Source organism: Centruroides sculpturatus, unplaced genomic scaffold (assembly GCF_000671375.1).
Source record: "Centruroides sculpturatus isolate CEXI.00-Female unplaced genomic scaffold, Cexi_2.0 scaffold117, whole genome shotgun sequence".
NCBI lineage: Eukaryota > Metazoa > Arthropoda > Arachnida > Scorpiones > Buthidae > Centruroides > Centruroides sculpturatus.
In genome coordinates, this window is record NW_019384308.1 from 723,263 (window position 1) to 738,663 (window position 15,401).

The 15,401-nt window shown below is 33.8% G+C and overlaps 1 protein-coding gene across 1 annotated transcript; it reads left to right on the forward strand.

Moving 5' to 3' along the window:
• The first annotated feature begins 5,866 nt into the window (after positions 1-5,866).
• LOC111620264 (leucine-rich repeat and immunoglobulin-like domain-containing nogo receptor-interacting protein 3) lies at positions 5,867-12,971 on the forward strand. The gene is made up of 4 exons (XM_023362162.1): positions 5,867-6,588; positions 6,670-7,350; positions 10,406-10,554; positions 11,958-12,971. The coding sequence occupies exons 2-4, from the start codon at positions 6,674-6,676 to the stop codon at positions 12,128-12,130; spliced, it is 999 nt and encodes a 332-aa protein (XP_023217930.1). The 5' UTR covers positions 5,867-6,588; positions 6,670-6,673; the 3' UTR covers positions 12,131-12,971.
• The last annotated feature ends 2,430 nt before the right edge of the window (positions 12,972-15,401 follow it).

The following is a 15,401-nucleotide window of genomic DNA, read 5'->3' on the forward strand; positions in this document are numbered from 1 at the left end:
CGCGAAGGGAGGAAAATATATATATGGTGGGCATCACCCCATACCTGTTTGAGATGTGGAAATGGACGTGTTTAGTGTGACGTTAAACTCTTACACGGAGCCAATTGTTATTATCGACGTTCACCCTATCCGGCACTGAATCTATCGAATACGCAACACGAAGTACCCCGCTTTTCTTTATGGNAATAAAACTGCTTCTGGAAGCAACGACTTTGAGTTTTTTCGAGGTAATTTGCACAAACTCGAAATAAACGGATCGGATATTAAATAATAGGCGTAAAATAATGTCTTCCATTGTTTTCACTCGGGAACTTTTCTTGCAAAATCTTCTCGAAACTTTTTAATGTATTTATTAGTAGACTCTTGAGCGTCTTCAGACATCTGCCCTATCGGCAATACCGATGAATTTATCACTTCTGCACCATGAATCAATATCTTATGTACCGAAGTTAGCATGAAGAACCACGGATATAACTGCACAATGTAACGAGCTGTCAGTAAGGCATAATCTTGAAATTCTATGAAATCGATTTCATGGCCACACTAAATTGTCTGCAATATGACACGGAAACGCTTAATCGAGTCCACATCAACCCCTGTAATAGCAGCAGAAATGATTGAGTTTTCGAAAAATCGTCGAGCGGTATTCCCATCATTCGAGCTACCGAAACCAGGCTTTGGTTGATCGACTATTAGACCCTATTCTATACGGAAACCCTTCTGTATATTCGTTTTTCGGTCTTATTTGTTTATTTTCTTTATCACTATGCGCTTGCCACAGTTTGATTTCAAGCTTATATGCTACATGCAAACAACATCCATAACACACAGACAAATTCAAGAAAAAGAGCAAAACATTCCGCGTCGTTAATGTACAAAATTCAGAAAACTGTTTTGCGTTGCAAGAACTCGCACCAATGACACAGTTGCAGCTAGTTGCAGCTAGTTTTAATTTTTTTTCATTCAATAATAGTTCCATCTACAACATGCAATCGGCCCAGTCGCAGAACTCTACAGAATTTATGAACTTCTCTCTACATGTTTAAAATTTTCTGTTGTAATCTTCCGTTTATTTTCGTACAAATCATTCGTTTACTGTAATCACATAAAGTATTATTATCAATTTTGTGTTACATAATGATATTCTACTTACTTGCAGCTGCAGATTCCATGTTTTAAATTTAAATTAGATTGATTTTTAGAGATTTGGCACCCTCTTGAATATAGCGTAGAAATCGTTGCTTACTGCATGACGCGTCTAGCTCGATTGAGGGTCTCTTTTCGACTGAACTACAATAGCAGGTATAAGGGATAGGGGGGCGCTAAAGTATAAAATTCGACATTCGGACTCTTATCCAACCTAACCCACGACTAGAAATTACCAGAACTTAAACTCTATTTTTCGACTTTTGGCCAGCTTTTTAGGATTTGGTCCCACTGTGCGCCCGTCCTAGGCCAAGCGCGAACCCACGACCGAACTTCCAGTGTTCAAGGAACGGAAACGCTTGGCCACTGGTGGGCAAGCGTTTCCGTTCTGTTAGACGAAAGCACAGATATTTGCAATCAACGTTTACTATGTATTCTTATCAAATACAGTTATACCCCGGACTTACGCGATAGGTGGGACCGAGCGATAACCGCGTAAGTCGAATTCGCGTAAGTCGGGGTATAATTTTGCATATAAATACATACAAATAACACAAAATAAATTGTAGCTATATGTCTTATATAGCTTACATGTCGAACACGTCCGAATATGTAAGCCGAACAATAGTGTGGGGGGGAAATGAGTAATTAAGAGTTGCGTGGCGTTCAAACAAAAGACGAATCGATGAGATTTGAAAATCGCGTAACTCCGATTCGCGTAAGTCGGGGTAGCGTAAGTCGGGGTATTACTGTATATTTTTAACTAGCTGTTACCCGCGACTTCGCTCGCGGAGGTTTTGCAAGCAAACCCCATTCATATTCAGTATTTCAACAATCATAGTAATTGTTATATAACACCTACCGCTGAGAATAATGAGAATTGCCGAGAATCAAACGAACTATTTTCAATTTGATCAATATTCTGGAACGTTTACAATCGTTCTATAATCGAAATAATACGCAATAACAGATTCGAATTTAAAACTGTTCGAACATTTGGTAAAAAATCGAAATACTGTATATAAAAATATTTATAACAATGTCTGAAATGTTATCTATTTAATTAATACAGGGGCGTGCCGTGACAATTGATGATAGGGAAGCTGTTTCTGTAAGAAGCCGACATCCAGGGGCAATCAGTCAATTGCGCGTCAGTGATGGTCTAGGATCCATTCGTATCGTTTATTCGATAAGCCAGTAAAAATCGTAGACTTCTCTAAATGCATTTTTAATATCACAATTACATTCCGAATTGCTAGCCACAATATAAGGGCTACAATTAAAAATAAAATAATAAAAACTTACTCGGTGAAATAAAATATGTGGTGGATGTACCGGTACATACAAAATATTCTTCAATTATATGAATATACTTTTAAAGAAAATTATAATTAAATATAGCTTTGTAAAGAAACGTACATAAAAATATAAAATATTCTTTACTTTTTAAATCTTAAAACAATGCACTTAGTCAAATAGCTCCCTACGAGTGGCTAATGGATGGAATCGAAGACGGTTGCAGAGCGTGCATACACGCGGACTGCCAAATCCCCAGGGTGCCGATACCGGTCAATGTCAAATACCTCTTTTGTCGCATCACTAGTATATCTCAAAGGACGCGACAGGGCTGTTGTAGATTTTAAACGTTTCTCACCATAGCTGTAAAAATCTAAATATGTTAAACTTAATAGTCATTTGTTTTCTAACTAATTCGTTTTAGGACCAGGTGTCCTCCACGGAAATTTCCAAAATTTACAACTTTTCGGTCACTCTCGTTGAACTGGAAAAATTTCTGTCTTTATTACATTTAATACAGTATTTCGAAGAAATCAATCCCCACTGTACTCGGCTATAGATTGGTTCGGTTAAGCTTTTGTTTAAGTAATATTCCGGCTCTTTCATCAGGGTTTTGTTTATGTCCCCAATTCCCTAATCGCTTAATTATTTAACTACTTCTTAAGTAGAAATAAGTCGAAACCAGTTACTTTGTACTCGAATATTTGTAGTCTCGGGAAAAAAGTGGAAAGACAAATTTTTATGACAAACGGATACATAAATCGTAAATTTAAGGAAAATAAATTCTAGAGCTTTTTCTGTACCTCGTGCATCTCTCTCATTCATTAAATTTAGTTGTAAATGATGCTGTCAAAGTAACAGTTAATTTTTTAACATTATACAAGAATTGTACACGTTTTTTTCTACATCCCCTTAAAGATGGGATGTACGAAATCGTAATATCACTGGTTTAACATCGAAATCCGTGAGTAATATAAAATCGGAGAGCGGAATAAATATATCAAATATTTTAATGGATTTTTTAAACTCCTGTCAACTATACAGAACTATCGTAAAAACATACCAGTAAATTCTTATCGGTTGGGTTAAGTTATAAATCTACTCGTTATTCACGTAATCGAAATATCTAGTGGGCAGGCGGCTAACAGCCCAGAACTGGTCCTTGATAGAATTAGAATCTTTATATGTGTGCAGCTTCTGTCCAAGGTCGTAGGCTTCCACCGGCTAAACCGGGTGAGGTTGGTGCTCTGTAAAGCGCATGCGCAAATCTGGCTTTTTGGAATCTGACCTTACAGAGATTCCACTCCGCCACTAATATTCGAATATACAATAGCGATCTTATCTTTTTTTTTTTTCACGTTTAGTATAGAAATTTGTAATAAGATACATAATGCGGTTATAATAAAATATTGTGCGATTATTTTCATATAATTAAAATTAATATGTATTTATTTTTTATAAAATACAAGGGAAGCGGCGCTTCCACGCTTCTAATGACGGCACGCCACTAATTTAATACATTTAATGAAGACTAAACATAGTTGAAAACAAAAAATCGCATCTAAAATAGTACAGTAGAAGCCGTTCTTCCGGTTAAGCCTTAATCCTCTCCCTCTCCCTCCCGCTGGGGAATTTCGAAAAATCCCTTCTTAGTGTGCGTTTACATGACGTACCCTAACTGTGTACCAAATTTCACCTCTTTAGGTTCAGGGATTTGCTCTGGGCGATGATAAATCAGTGAGTCAGTCAGTCAAGACAAGCAATTTTATATATTTAGATAATCAGTGTTGATTCTGATAGTGGTACAGCAAAAGGTTTAAATTAGAATAATAGAAATTAAAAGTTTTGCAAGCATATCAGATAAACGAAAGTCAAATAGTAGGATATTGTTCAGACAATGCAAATGTAATGATGGGAGACAACAGAATGTTTTAAAACCCACTTGTTAGCTAATAATAAATTACTGCAATTGTCACAGTGTGCACACTAGTAGCTATCAGTGTTGCTGATGAGATACAGTCTAATATTGAAGATTTACTGCAAAGTTTATATACCTATTTTTCTCCAAGTCCGAAGCGACAATCAATACTGTCTGAATTCCAAGATTATATGAAAAAGTCACAGCTTAAAATAATACGTCCCAGCAAAACACAATGGCTAGCATTAACGTAGATTGTATAATAGATCAATGGGATGTGTTGTTTGAAGTTTTACGAGTCGCAGAATTTGAAGAAAAAAAAATCAACAATGTCAGTTTATTTTTAATCAAATGCAGAATCCATATGTTAAAGCTTATTTATTATTTTTTAAATATATAATACCTTTGTTCAATGTCTTCTTCCAATCCAAAAAGTCTTTAATATCTCATCTTTACATAAAGTGTTCAAAGTGTTTACATAAAAGCAATATTTTCCCACATTGACAAACAGTCATCGGAAGGCAAAAGCAACTCCGATTGAGGTGTTTTAAAACCTATTATTGTTTTCGTTTTTCCTGGGTTTCAGGAAATTTCCAGGAACAAGGACAAGTAAATAGCTCCTACATGATCTTCATTATAATGACTTTTCTGATTCTTGTTTTTAAAAACTCTTTCTGCCTTGTGGACACTGAGAGGGCCTCTTTTTAGCAAGCTCATTACAGGTTTGGCCAGGCAAAAATGAGGCAGCTTGGTGATGAGGGACAGGGTCGACATATCTGGAACAGACTAACGTTGAAAAATTCCTGTAAATTTTCATCCACCCAGATTTGATCGGCCCACCAGTGGCCGAGCGGTCTTCGTACCCCTGAACACTGGGAGTTCGGTTGTAGGTTCGCACCTTGCTCGGACGGGCTAGCCACGTGGAGTTTACCGAGTTTTCTCCACGTCTGTAATGCCTAAATAGGGGCCAGTTTCCCTTAAAAGACCTCTCGGAAGGCACCTCCCTAGGCAGATCGCCCAAGTGTTGCATTGCCATAAATGAACAAACAAACAGATTTGATCCTGGACCCTCCAGAGTGGTAAGCTGACTGCTTAACGAAATAACTAAACTAAGATTCTAGGTGATAGAACTTAGTCATTTCTTGGAAAAAAAAAATTAGAATTGGTCGTAAAAACAATCCAAACTTGGTGGGTCATAACAGGGCCTGTATTCTTATATAAAATTTGATTTTCTGTAACCCAAAATTTAATCAAATCCTAATCCATGGTCTACTGTGCAGTTCATCTGGTTGCAATCTCAGCTTGAAAACTTATAAGTCAATATTAAAGCAAATAAAATTTGAACCATTTTAATGTAAATAATAATATTCAATTATTCATGACAATATTTTAAATGTAAAACAATTAAAAAGCACCAAACAGAATCGAGATGCTTCTGATGACAATAATCATCAACTATCAATTATCACGGATACATTTACCCAATAATAAATTATGGATGGAGAACAAATTATTCTGAAATGGAAAACACAACAGTATTTTAATTAATAGAGAAAATGCATTTTTTATAGTCGAAATAGATATCATACAACAACTTGCGGGACTCCAGACTTAATCTATATAAAATAAATGACACTGTAAAAGGCAATTAAAACAATCTGTCTCTACATTAATGTTTATAAATTGAGATAAATTATCATCAAGTCAGACATGGTCCTATAGCCGAGATGGTTAAGGTATCAGCCTACCATGCTGGGTATCAAGGATTGAATTTGAATGAGTGACTGCACAGGATTTTTTATGAGAGTTCTTGTCCAGGATACTGTCCCTCACCATCCAGCTGTCTCATTGTGGGCCTGGCTGAACCCACAGTATGGGAAAAACATCTTAGTGCCTAAAGTTTTATGGGCTATTTGCTCATTTTTAAGTATTCAATCTCCAAAATTTTCATTAAAAAAATTTGTTAACGATTACTGTAATTTGCATTCTTTAATAATTCTATTGATTCAGAATTTAAAAAGGCAAAGAGTTATTATCCTGTATCTTATCTAATTAGCTACTGTATATTTTATGTTTATCTTTCCTGCAACAAATCACATGCATCAGCAGTAATCAGAAAGGTCAGCAAAGATATGCAAAGTATGAAGATCAAATAAAAATTTTATCAGTTTTTATCATATTGTATCAACAGTATATACAAGCATTTAGACGTTAATACATATTCTCAGGTAAGTACTAATTTGATTATTATTTTATGAGTTATATGTAATATATATTAAAATATAATCTAAAAACATTTTAATTTTTAGGACAATGGAGAATAAAAAGTTGTTGGCTTTTATTACTTTCGGTACATTATTTGGAATGGTTGTCGGCAATGAATGCTTAATTTCTTCGCATATTCAACCATGTACAATTCACAAACATGATTCCAGAATTCATATGATTTGTCCTAATATCAAAGATGTTCCCACATTGTTGAGGATATTGAATGAAATTAAAGGATGTCCTATCTTTGCTCTTCAATTCCTTCGACTAAAACTCGATTCACTACCCAGAGGAGCATTTGATGGGACTTTGATTAACAGCTTGATTTTTACGAACTGCTCTTTGATGAATTTAGCCGACGATGGGCCCGGACCCTCTCCTTTTCTGGGACTCGAGAAACAGTTGCATACGTTTGGTGTCAGTGGTGCCAAAACTCCTCTTAAATGGAACTGGAAGGAATTGGCCAACTTATACTCACTCGAGACTTTATCTTTTGCCAGGAGTAACAACTTAAGTACAGTACCCGACACATTTTTCAAAATTAATGGATCGTCACTGAAGAAATTAGCCATTACAGGTTCGTGCTTGACAGAAATACAAGATTCCGCATTTGCAAATTTTCACAAGGTAGAGTCAATTAATTTAGAAGGAAATAATCTTTATCGAATAAGGCGTGAAGTTTTTCCCGCAAGATGCGAACGATTAAGATTGCTCTCTTTACGGTAAGTTATTTTAATGTTAATCATTATATTTGTCGGTTATAAATTTACCTGTAGGTAGCAAACCAAAATATTGCTTAATCAGTTATAAATTTATCAATATCAAGTTCAAATGACATAGCACCAATAGAAATTTAATTTTTACCAAAAACAAACCTATGCTAATCAAAAAACTGACTTGTCTAAGAACCAGAAAGTTAATTGGAAAGTATGGAGTGGGGTTAAAGACATCAAAACACAATGCTAGCCACCTCCTCCCGGTGTCAATGATTCATCAGTAGTATTGTATATCTGACGTTTTTATTTGTTGCGTGCGTATATGAGGGAGACCTTTAACACTATCTTTTTATTTTATCAGGTAGCATATTATATTTCATATCTGTTTACAAGTGCTTCTTATAGATAACATCTAGCTTAGTTACAGAAGACTTGACTTATTTGATTAAATTGTGCATTAATATGTATTTGAATTAATAATTCCAACAAATGATTTGTGATTGATGAATATTAATATTGATTCATTCATATAAAATTATACTTCTAATACACTTGAATGTTACTTTATTTTTATATAAATGTTAAAAAATATATTCTCTCTTTTTGTTTACTTTATAAAAATTTCAAAGAATTTTAAAATCATGGATATTTCAAAAAATTATATTTAAATTAATGTGCAATGCCATACAAGTGACTTTGGAGTGTTCCCAGACAACACTCCAATTAAAATCTGAGAATATGCTTGATGCAGGATTCAAATACTGTATATAATCAGCAATGCCTTTTTATACTGTATCTACATAGGTGTATAAGCTTAAATCCGCTGTTTTTTAGTCAGAAAAACACACGTTTTTTTCTTAGAAAGCAAAAACAAATTTATTCAAAGTACTTTCCCTCACTAGTGGCACATTTGTTCCATCTCTCGGAATATGTGTGGCTACCATGCCAAAAAAAGTTTTTCTCTTTCGAGGCAAACTACTCATCAAGCCATTTTCGGACGTCTTCGTAAGAATCGAAGTGCCGCTCAGCAAGCGCGTGGCCCATCGATGAAAAGAGGTGATAGTCGAAAGGGGCCAAGTCTGGTGAATAAGCGGGATGGGGTAGCACCTCCCAGTTGAGTGTCTCCAAGTAGTTTCGGACCAATGTTGACACATGCGATGGTGCATTGTCGTGGAGGAAAATCAGCTTGTCGTGTCTTTGCTGATAATCCGGCCTTTTTTCATGCAGAGCACAGTGCAATTTGATCAGTTGTTGGTGGTAACGGTGAGCATTGACAGTTTCACCAGGTTTCAACAGCTCATAGTAGACAATACCCTGCTGATCCCACCAAACGCACAGCATTGTCTTCCTCCAAAGCGATTTAGTCTTGGGAAAGATGTTGATGGTTTGCCTGGATCAACCCACGATTTCTTGTGTTTAGGATTCTCAAAATATATCCATTTCTCATCGCCAGTTACAATCCGATGCAGAAACGACTTTCTTTTTTGTCTGGCGAGCAAGATTTCGCATGTGTTTTGGCATCGCTCCATCTGCCTATCGTTCAATTCATGCGGCACCCATTTTCCGATCTTCTGAATCTTTCCCATGACACGTAGACGCATGGAAATGGCTGGTTGAGTAACACCCAATTGCTCGGAAAGCATTTTTTGCGATTGGGTATCGTCCTCATCCAAAAGAGCCTGCAGTTGATGGTCCTCAACTTTCCTGGGCCGATTTTCACGCTTCTTGTCGCTCAGGTAAAAATTTCCATCTTTGAACTGATGAAACCAATCTCTGCACGTGGTTTCCGATAAAGCTCTGTCTCCATAAGCCTCCACAAGCATTCGATGTTCTTCGGCAGCCGATTTCTTCAAATTAAAGCAGAAAAGCAAAGCTTGCGGCATATGCTTTTTTTTCTGGCACAAAAGTAGACATGATTACAAGAAAAAAAATATATGTTGTTGTATGAAATATCTGATGATGTGCACTGATTAATGTTGACAGATGTCAAAATCATCAAAAAAACAATATGGCGTCGTCATGGTAACTTAATACGCTCGCATACGCCATCTATTAGCAAACAGCGGATTTAAGCTTATACACCTGGTAGACTAATGTTTTCCAGACGGTAATCCATAGATTGGTTAGTATTAGATCTTCCTGTCCTGGTTGACAGGTCTTAAAGATCTGTCACTCTGGAGGACCCATGTTTGAGTCTGGATTAGGAACTAGAAAGTTTCATGATAAGTCCTGGATACATTCAGCACTTGCTCCTCATTACCTATTCTAGGCCTGGCCAAACTCAAAGTTAGTTTCAATCATACTCTCATTGTTAAACTTTAGGGCAAAAAATAATAATAATAATAAAGTTCCAATTTAAATTGCTTAATGATCCAACTTTCCAGTTGTGACAATATGTATAGAACCTGAAATTTCCTAACTTATTTAAAAAAAAACTATTACTATGAATATGTAGCTAGAACTATTTCTAAGATTATCAGCACAAAATCTTTCTCACTAATTTCTAGCCATATTAACAGGAGTACAAACGTTTTCAGCCTTCTTAATAGGCCTTCCTCGGGTACTCCTGTACTCTAGTACTCCTGTTAATACGGCTAGAAATTAGTGAGAAAGGTTTTGTGCCGATAATCTTAAAAAAACTATTAACTTACAATTGATAGCTATTAAATTATGTACAGTAGAGTTGTCATACATGTGGATTTATGTTTTTACAGATGGTAACTGGTTAATTAAAAGCCAAAACACAGCATTTAATTAATGAAGTGTCCTAAAAGATAACTTCTTTTTTGTCTTAAATATTAATATAATTTTCTTACAAAAACATCCAATAAAATTTAAAAATCCAGGATAACATTTAAGTAAAAAATGTTACAAATTGAAGACTAAATAAAAATTTGAAGTCTTCTAATAAAAAGTCCTTCAAAATCACAATCCAACCCCATGCAACTAGATAAACTTAGAATTCAAATACTTCACTACCTTTCAAGGTGTTTTAATTTAATCTAATTATGCAAAAAAGTTACTAATAAAAATTATTTATAATTCAAAACGTTTGTTTCAGAAATAATTTCTTATCGGTGCTCGACGGTAATACATTCTCTAATATGCCGGCTTTGAAAACTTTATATTTGGAAGGAAATCGCATCAAATTTATAGAACAAAATGTCTTTTCTAACATATGGAATCAATTAAATACTCTATCACTTTACAGTAAGTAAAATCTTTATTAATTTTTAGAATTAAGAATTGAAGAATAAATTTAATATTTTGAATTTTTTTTACTTACATTTTTAACTTATTTTAGCTTCTATAATTATGCTATATTCATAAATTAATTAAATATGTTAATGGTAATTAATATTTTTAATGCTTCTGAAGATGTATTTTGTCTCCATCTTCAGAAACAGTTTAAATAAAACTTGATAAATACTCACAAAGCTTCATCACAAAATACATTGGATATTATTTCAAGTCGTCCTACAAATTTATCGTCGTCTGTTTAGTTCGGCGGGGCTCAGACTGTCCAGAAGTAAAAAAAAAACAATTATTATTAATTTTTCAATTAGTTAAAACTTTGAATGTAATGGGAATTTTGAAATTGTGTAGTGAAACTCCCATATTTCTGCAGTAATTAATTGTCTGATTCCAGGTTTTACAAATACATGAGCCGTTCACAGCCCGGCACACATATTTGTAAAATCTAAGTGACTCGTACAACATGGAATTCATATAAAACGGGAAAATCAACAGTGTTATAGGGGGTCGACTGTATAAGTGTGCAATGCCATAATGTTGTAAATGGCAAAAAAAACAAACTTTTCAATAGAGATAAAAAACACTTTTTCTAGTGAATGCATTCCTTCAAGTCTTGAAGGAATTAATTTCAATTTTATAATAAAACGGTAGAAATAAAACTCAGTACGTTACAAATTCTGTGGAATAACAAAATGATGTAAACGTAAGCTGTACATTGCACGCTTGAAGTATTTCTTTTGGTTATGTTAAAGTTAAAATGCTTACCTAAATTACAGTATACAGTAAATGGAACCCAAATAAAAAGAAAACCAACCTAAATGTAAAAAAAAAACTCCTTAAAACAGAAATTTTCTATGTTAAAAAAGAACCTGCTTAAAATGAAACCTGCCAAGCTGGAAAGAATATTTGGTACAGTGTTATTCTGGTTTACACAGGTTTTACTGCATATTTTATTCGGCCCATGAAAAAAGAGCTACGAAAGGAATGTTGGTAGGATTTACCATTTGTATTGAATATATGCAATTGATGTTTATTTATGCAACCATATCATAAACTATAATTCACTACACATGTATGAAAATAGGCTTATGTGATTAGTAATTTGTTAAATAATACACATCTATTAATCTGAAGTTTGATTAAAGCCAAATGATCTACAAGATTACTGTAAATTGGGCTTTTATGTGGCATCTATTTAATAATTAAATATTCAGCAATTTTGCTTAGAGGTAGGTATTGGCATCATCTCTTGATAATTATTAAATAGTAGCCATATTATAGGCCGATATAATCCGTCAGATCATTTGGCAGAAATTATACAAAAATTTGTTTTTAAAATTACTTATTGTCAATTTCAGGAAATTCTATTGTGTGCAATTGTAAAATTGCTTGGCTAATCGGTAAAAAACGTATATACGAAGTGAGTGAGGAATCGCTCGTCTGCAGCAATCCAGCTCATTTGAATGGAATGCCCATCAAATACTTAGAGCGAAATGACCTTTGTAGCAACATAAATGACAGATGTTGTTAATATTATTAATAATGTATGGTTTTTATCCTGCCTTTTTTTATTAGTTTTATCCTTATTAGTTTATATGTCATATGTGATACTAGAAACTTGCGCAGTTTATTAGTAATATTTATCAATAGAATCTATTTTATTTCGTCAGAAATATGATAAATAATCAAACTGAATTTCCTATTAAACATTTCTAAATTGGATTATTGGTGTGTGCTGCTTAATGTCACGAATACATTCCAAGAAATATATTAAGGGAACATAGATTGTACTTGGACAAATCTATAGTGTGATACTCGTATGTAATACTGATAAGAACTTATATAAATGACATTAAGGTTGTACACTTGGCATAGCATATGAGACTTGTAAGTGGTACGTCCTGCATTTCCACGTTTACTCACAGATCTTCTAGCTTTTGGAAGACTGCCGATTATGTGGAATTTGCTGTTAGGTCTTCAGACCTAACTGCCCAATTTTGGAACCTCTGTGGGACATTTCAGCTTTGTTGTAAGAGAAACTGCAATATTATATGTAAAATGTCACAGAAATCTTTTCAATTACACAATAACTTTTAAGACACCCTGCATATGTAGTCCATTGTTAAGTGCACATACCTGTATATCCAGACTATAAATAAACGAATTAAATATATAATTTGGCCTAAATATTTTATTTCAGTCTAAATTAATTCAAAATTAATTTCTAATTATTATTATTATTATTATAAGCACAAAATAACAATCTAATCACCCATCTTTAGGTCATATTATGTTATTTGATTCTTTAATAATTGGTTTAATTATAAATGAATATGATTTGACTTTATAGTAAATATATAATTCTATTTCATATTAATCAAGTANAGCACAAAATCTTTCTCACTAATTTCTAGCCATATTAACAGGAGTACAAACGTTTTCAGCCTTCTTAATAGGCCTTCCTCGGGTACTCCTGTACTCTAGTACTCCTGTTAATACGGCTAGAAATTAGTGAGAAAGGTTTTGTGCCGATAATCTTAAAAAAACTATTAACTTACAATTGATAGCTATTAAATTATGTACAGTAGAGTTGTCATACATGTGGATTTATGTTTTTACAGATGGTAACTGGTTAATTAAAAGCCAAAACACAGCATTTAATTAATGAAGTGTCCTAAAAGATAACTTCTTTTTTGTCTTAAATATTAATATAATTTTCTTACAAAAACATCCAATAAAATTTAAAAATCCAGGATAACATTTAAGTAAAAAATGTTACAAATTGAAGACTAAATAAAAATTTGAAGTCTTCTAATAAAAAGTCCTTCAAAATCACAATCCAACCCCATGCAACTAGATAAACTTAGAATTCAAATACTTCACTACCTTTCAAGGTGTTTTAATTTAATCTAATTATGCAAAAAAGTTACTAATAAAAATTATTTATAATTCAAAACGTTTGTTTCAGAAATAATTTCTTATCGGTGCTCGACGGTAATACATTCTCTAATATGCCGGCTTTGAAAACTTTATATTTGGAAGGAAATCGCATCAAATTTATAGAACAAAATGTCTTTTCTAACATATGGAATCAATTAAATACTCTATCACTTTACAGTAAGTAAAATCTTTATTAATTTTTAGAATTAAGAATTGAAGAATAAATTTAATATTTTGAATTTTTTTTACTTACATTTTTAACTTATTTTAGCTTCTATAATTATGCTATATTCATAAATTAATTAAATATGTTAATGGTAATTAATATTTTTAATGCTTCTGAAGATGTATTTTGTCTCCATCTTCAGAAACAGTTTAAATAAAACTTGATAAATACTCACAAAGCTTCATCACAAAATACATTGGATATTATTTCAAGTCGTCCTACAAATTTATCGTCGTCTGTTTAGTTCGGCGGGGCTCAGACTGTCCAGAAGTAAAAAAAAAACAATTATTATTAATTTTTCAATTAGTTAAAACTTTGAATGTAATGGGAATTTTGAAATTGTGTAGTGAAACTCCCATATTTCTGCAGTAATTAATTGTCTGATTCCAGGTTTTACAAATACATGAGCCGTTCACAGCCCGGCACACATATTTGTAAAATCTAAGTGACTCGTACAACATGGAATTCATATAAAACGGGAAAATCAACAGTGTTATAGGGGGTCGACTGTATAAGTGTGCAATGCCATAATGTTGTAAATGGCAAAAAAAACAAACTTTTCAATAGAGATAAAAAACACTTTTTCTAGTGAATGCATTCCTTCAAGTCTTGAAGGAATTAATTTCAATTTTATAATAAAACGGTAGAAATAAAACTCAGTACGTTACAAATTCTGTGGAATAACAAAATGATGTAAACGTAAGCTGTAAGGCATTGCACGCTTGAAGTATTTCTTTTGGTTATGTTAAAGTTAAAATGCTTACCTAAATTACAGTATACAGTAAATGGAACCCAAATAAAAAGAAAACCAACCTAAATGTAAAAAAAAAACTCCTTAAAACAGAAATTTTCTATGTTAAAAAAGAACCTGCTTAAAATGAAACCTGCCAAGCTGGAAAGAATATTTGGTACAGTGTTATTCTGGTTTACANTGCAATTTGATCAGTTGTTGGTGGTAACGGTGAGCATTGACAGTTTCACCAGGTTTCAACAGCTCATAGTAGACAATACCCTGCTGATCCCACCAAACGCACAGCATTGTCTTCCTCCAAAGCGATTTAGTCTTGGGAAAGATGTTGATGGTTTGCCTGGATCAACCCACGATTTCTTGTGTTTAGGATTCTCAAAATATATCCATTTCTCATCGCCAGTTACAATCCGATGCAGAAACGACTTTCTTTTTTGTCTGGCGAGCAAGATTTCGCATGTGTTTTGGCATCGCTCCATCTGCCTATCGTTCAATTCATGCGGCACCCATTTTCCGATCTTCTGAATCTTTCCCATGACACGTAGACGCATGGAAATGGCTGGTTGAGTAACACCCAATTGCTCGGAAAGCATTTTTTGCGATTGGGTATCGTCCTCATCCAAAAGAGCCTGCAGTTGATGGTCCTCAACTTTCCTGGGCCGATTTTCACGCTTCTTGTCGCTCAGGTAAAAATTTCCATCTTTGAACTGATGAAACCAATCTCTGCACGTGGTTTCCGATAAAGCTCTGTCTCCATAAGCCTCCACAAGCATTCGATGTTCTTCGGCAGCCGATTTCTTCAAATTAAAGCAGAAAAGCAAAGCTTGCGGCATATGCTTTTTTTTCTGGCACAAAAGTAGACATGATTACAAGAAAAAAAATATATGT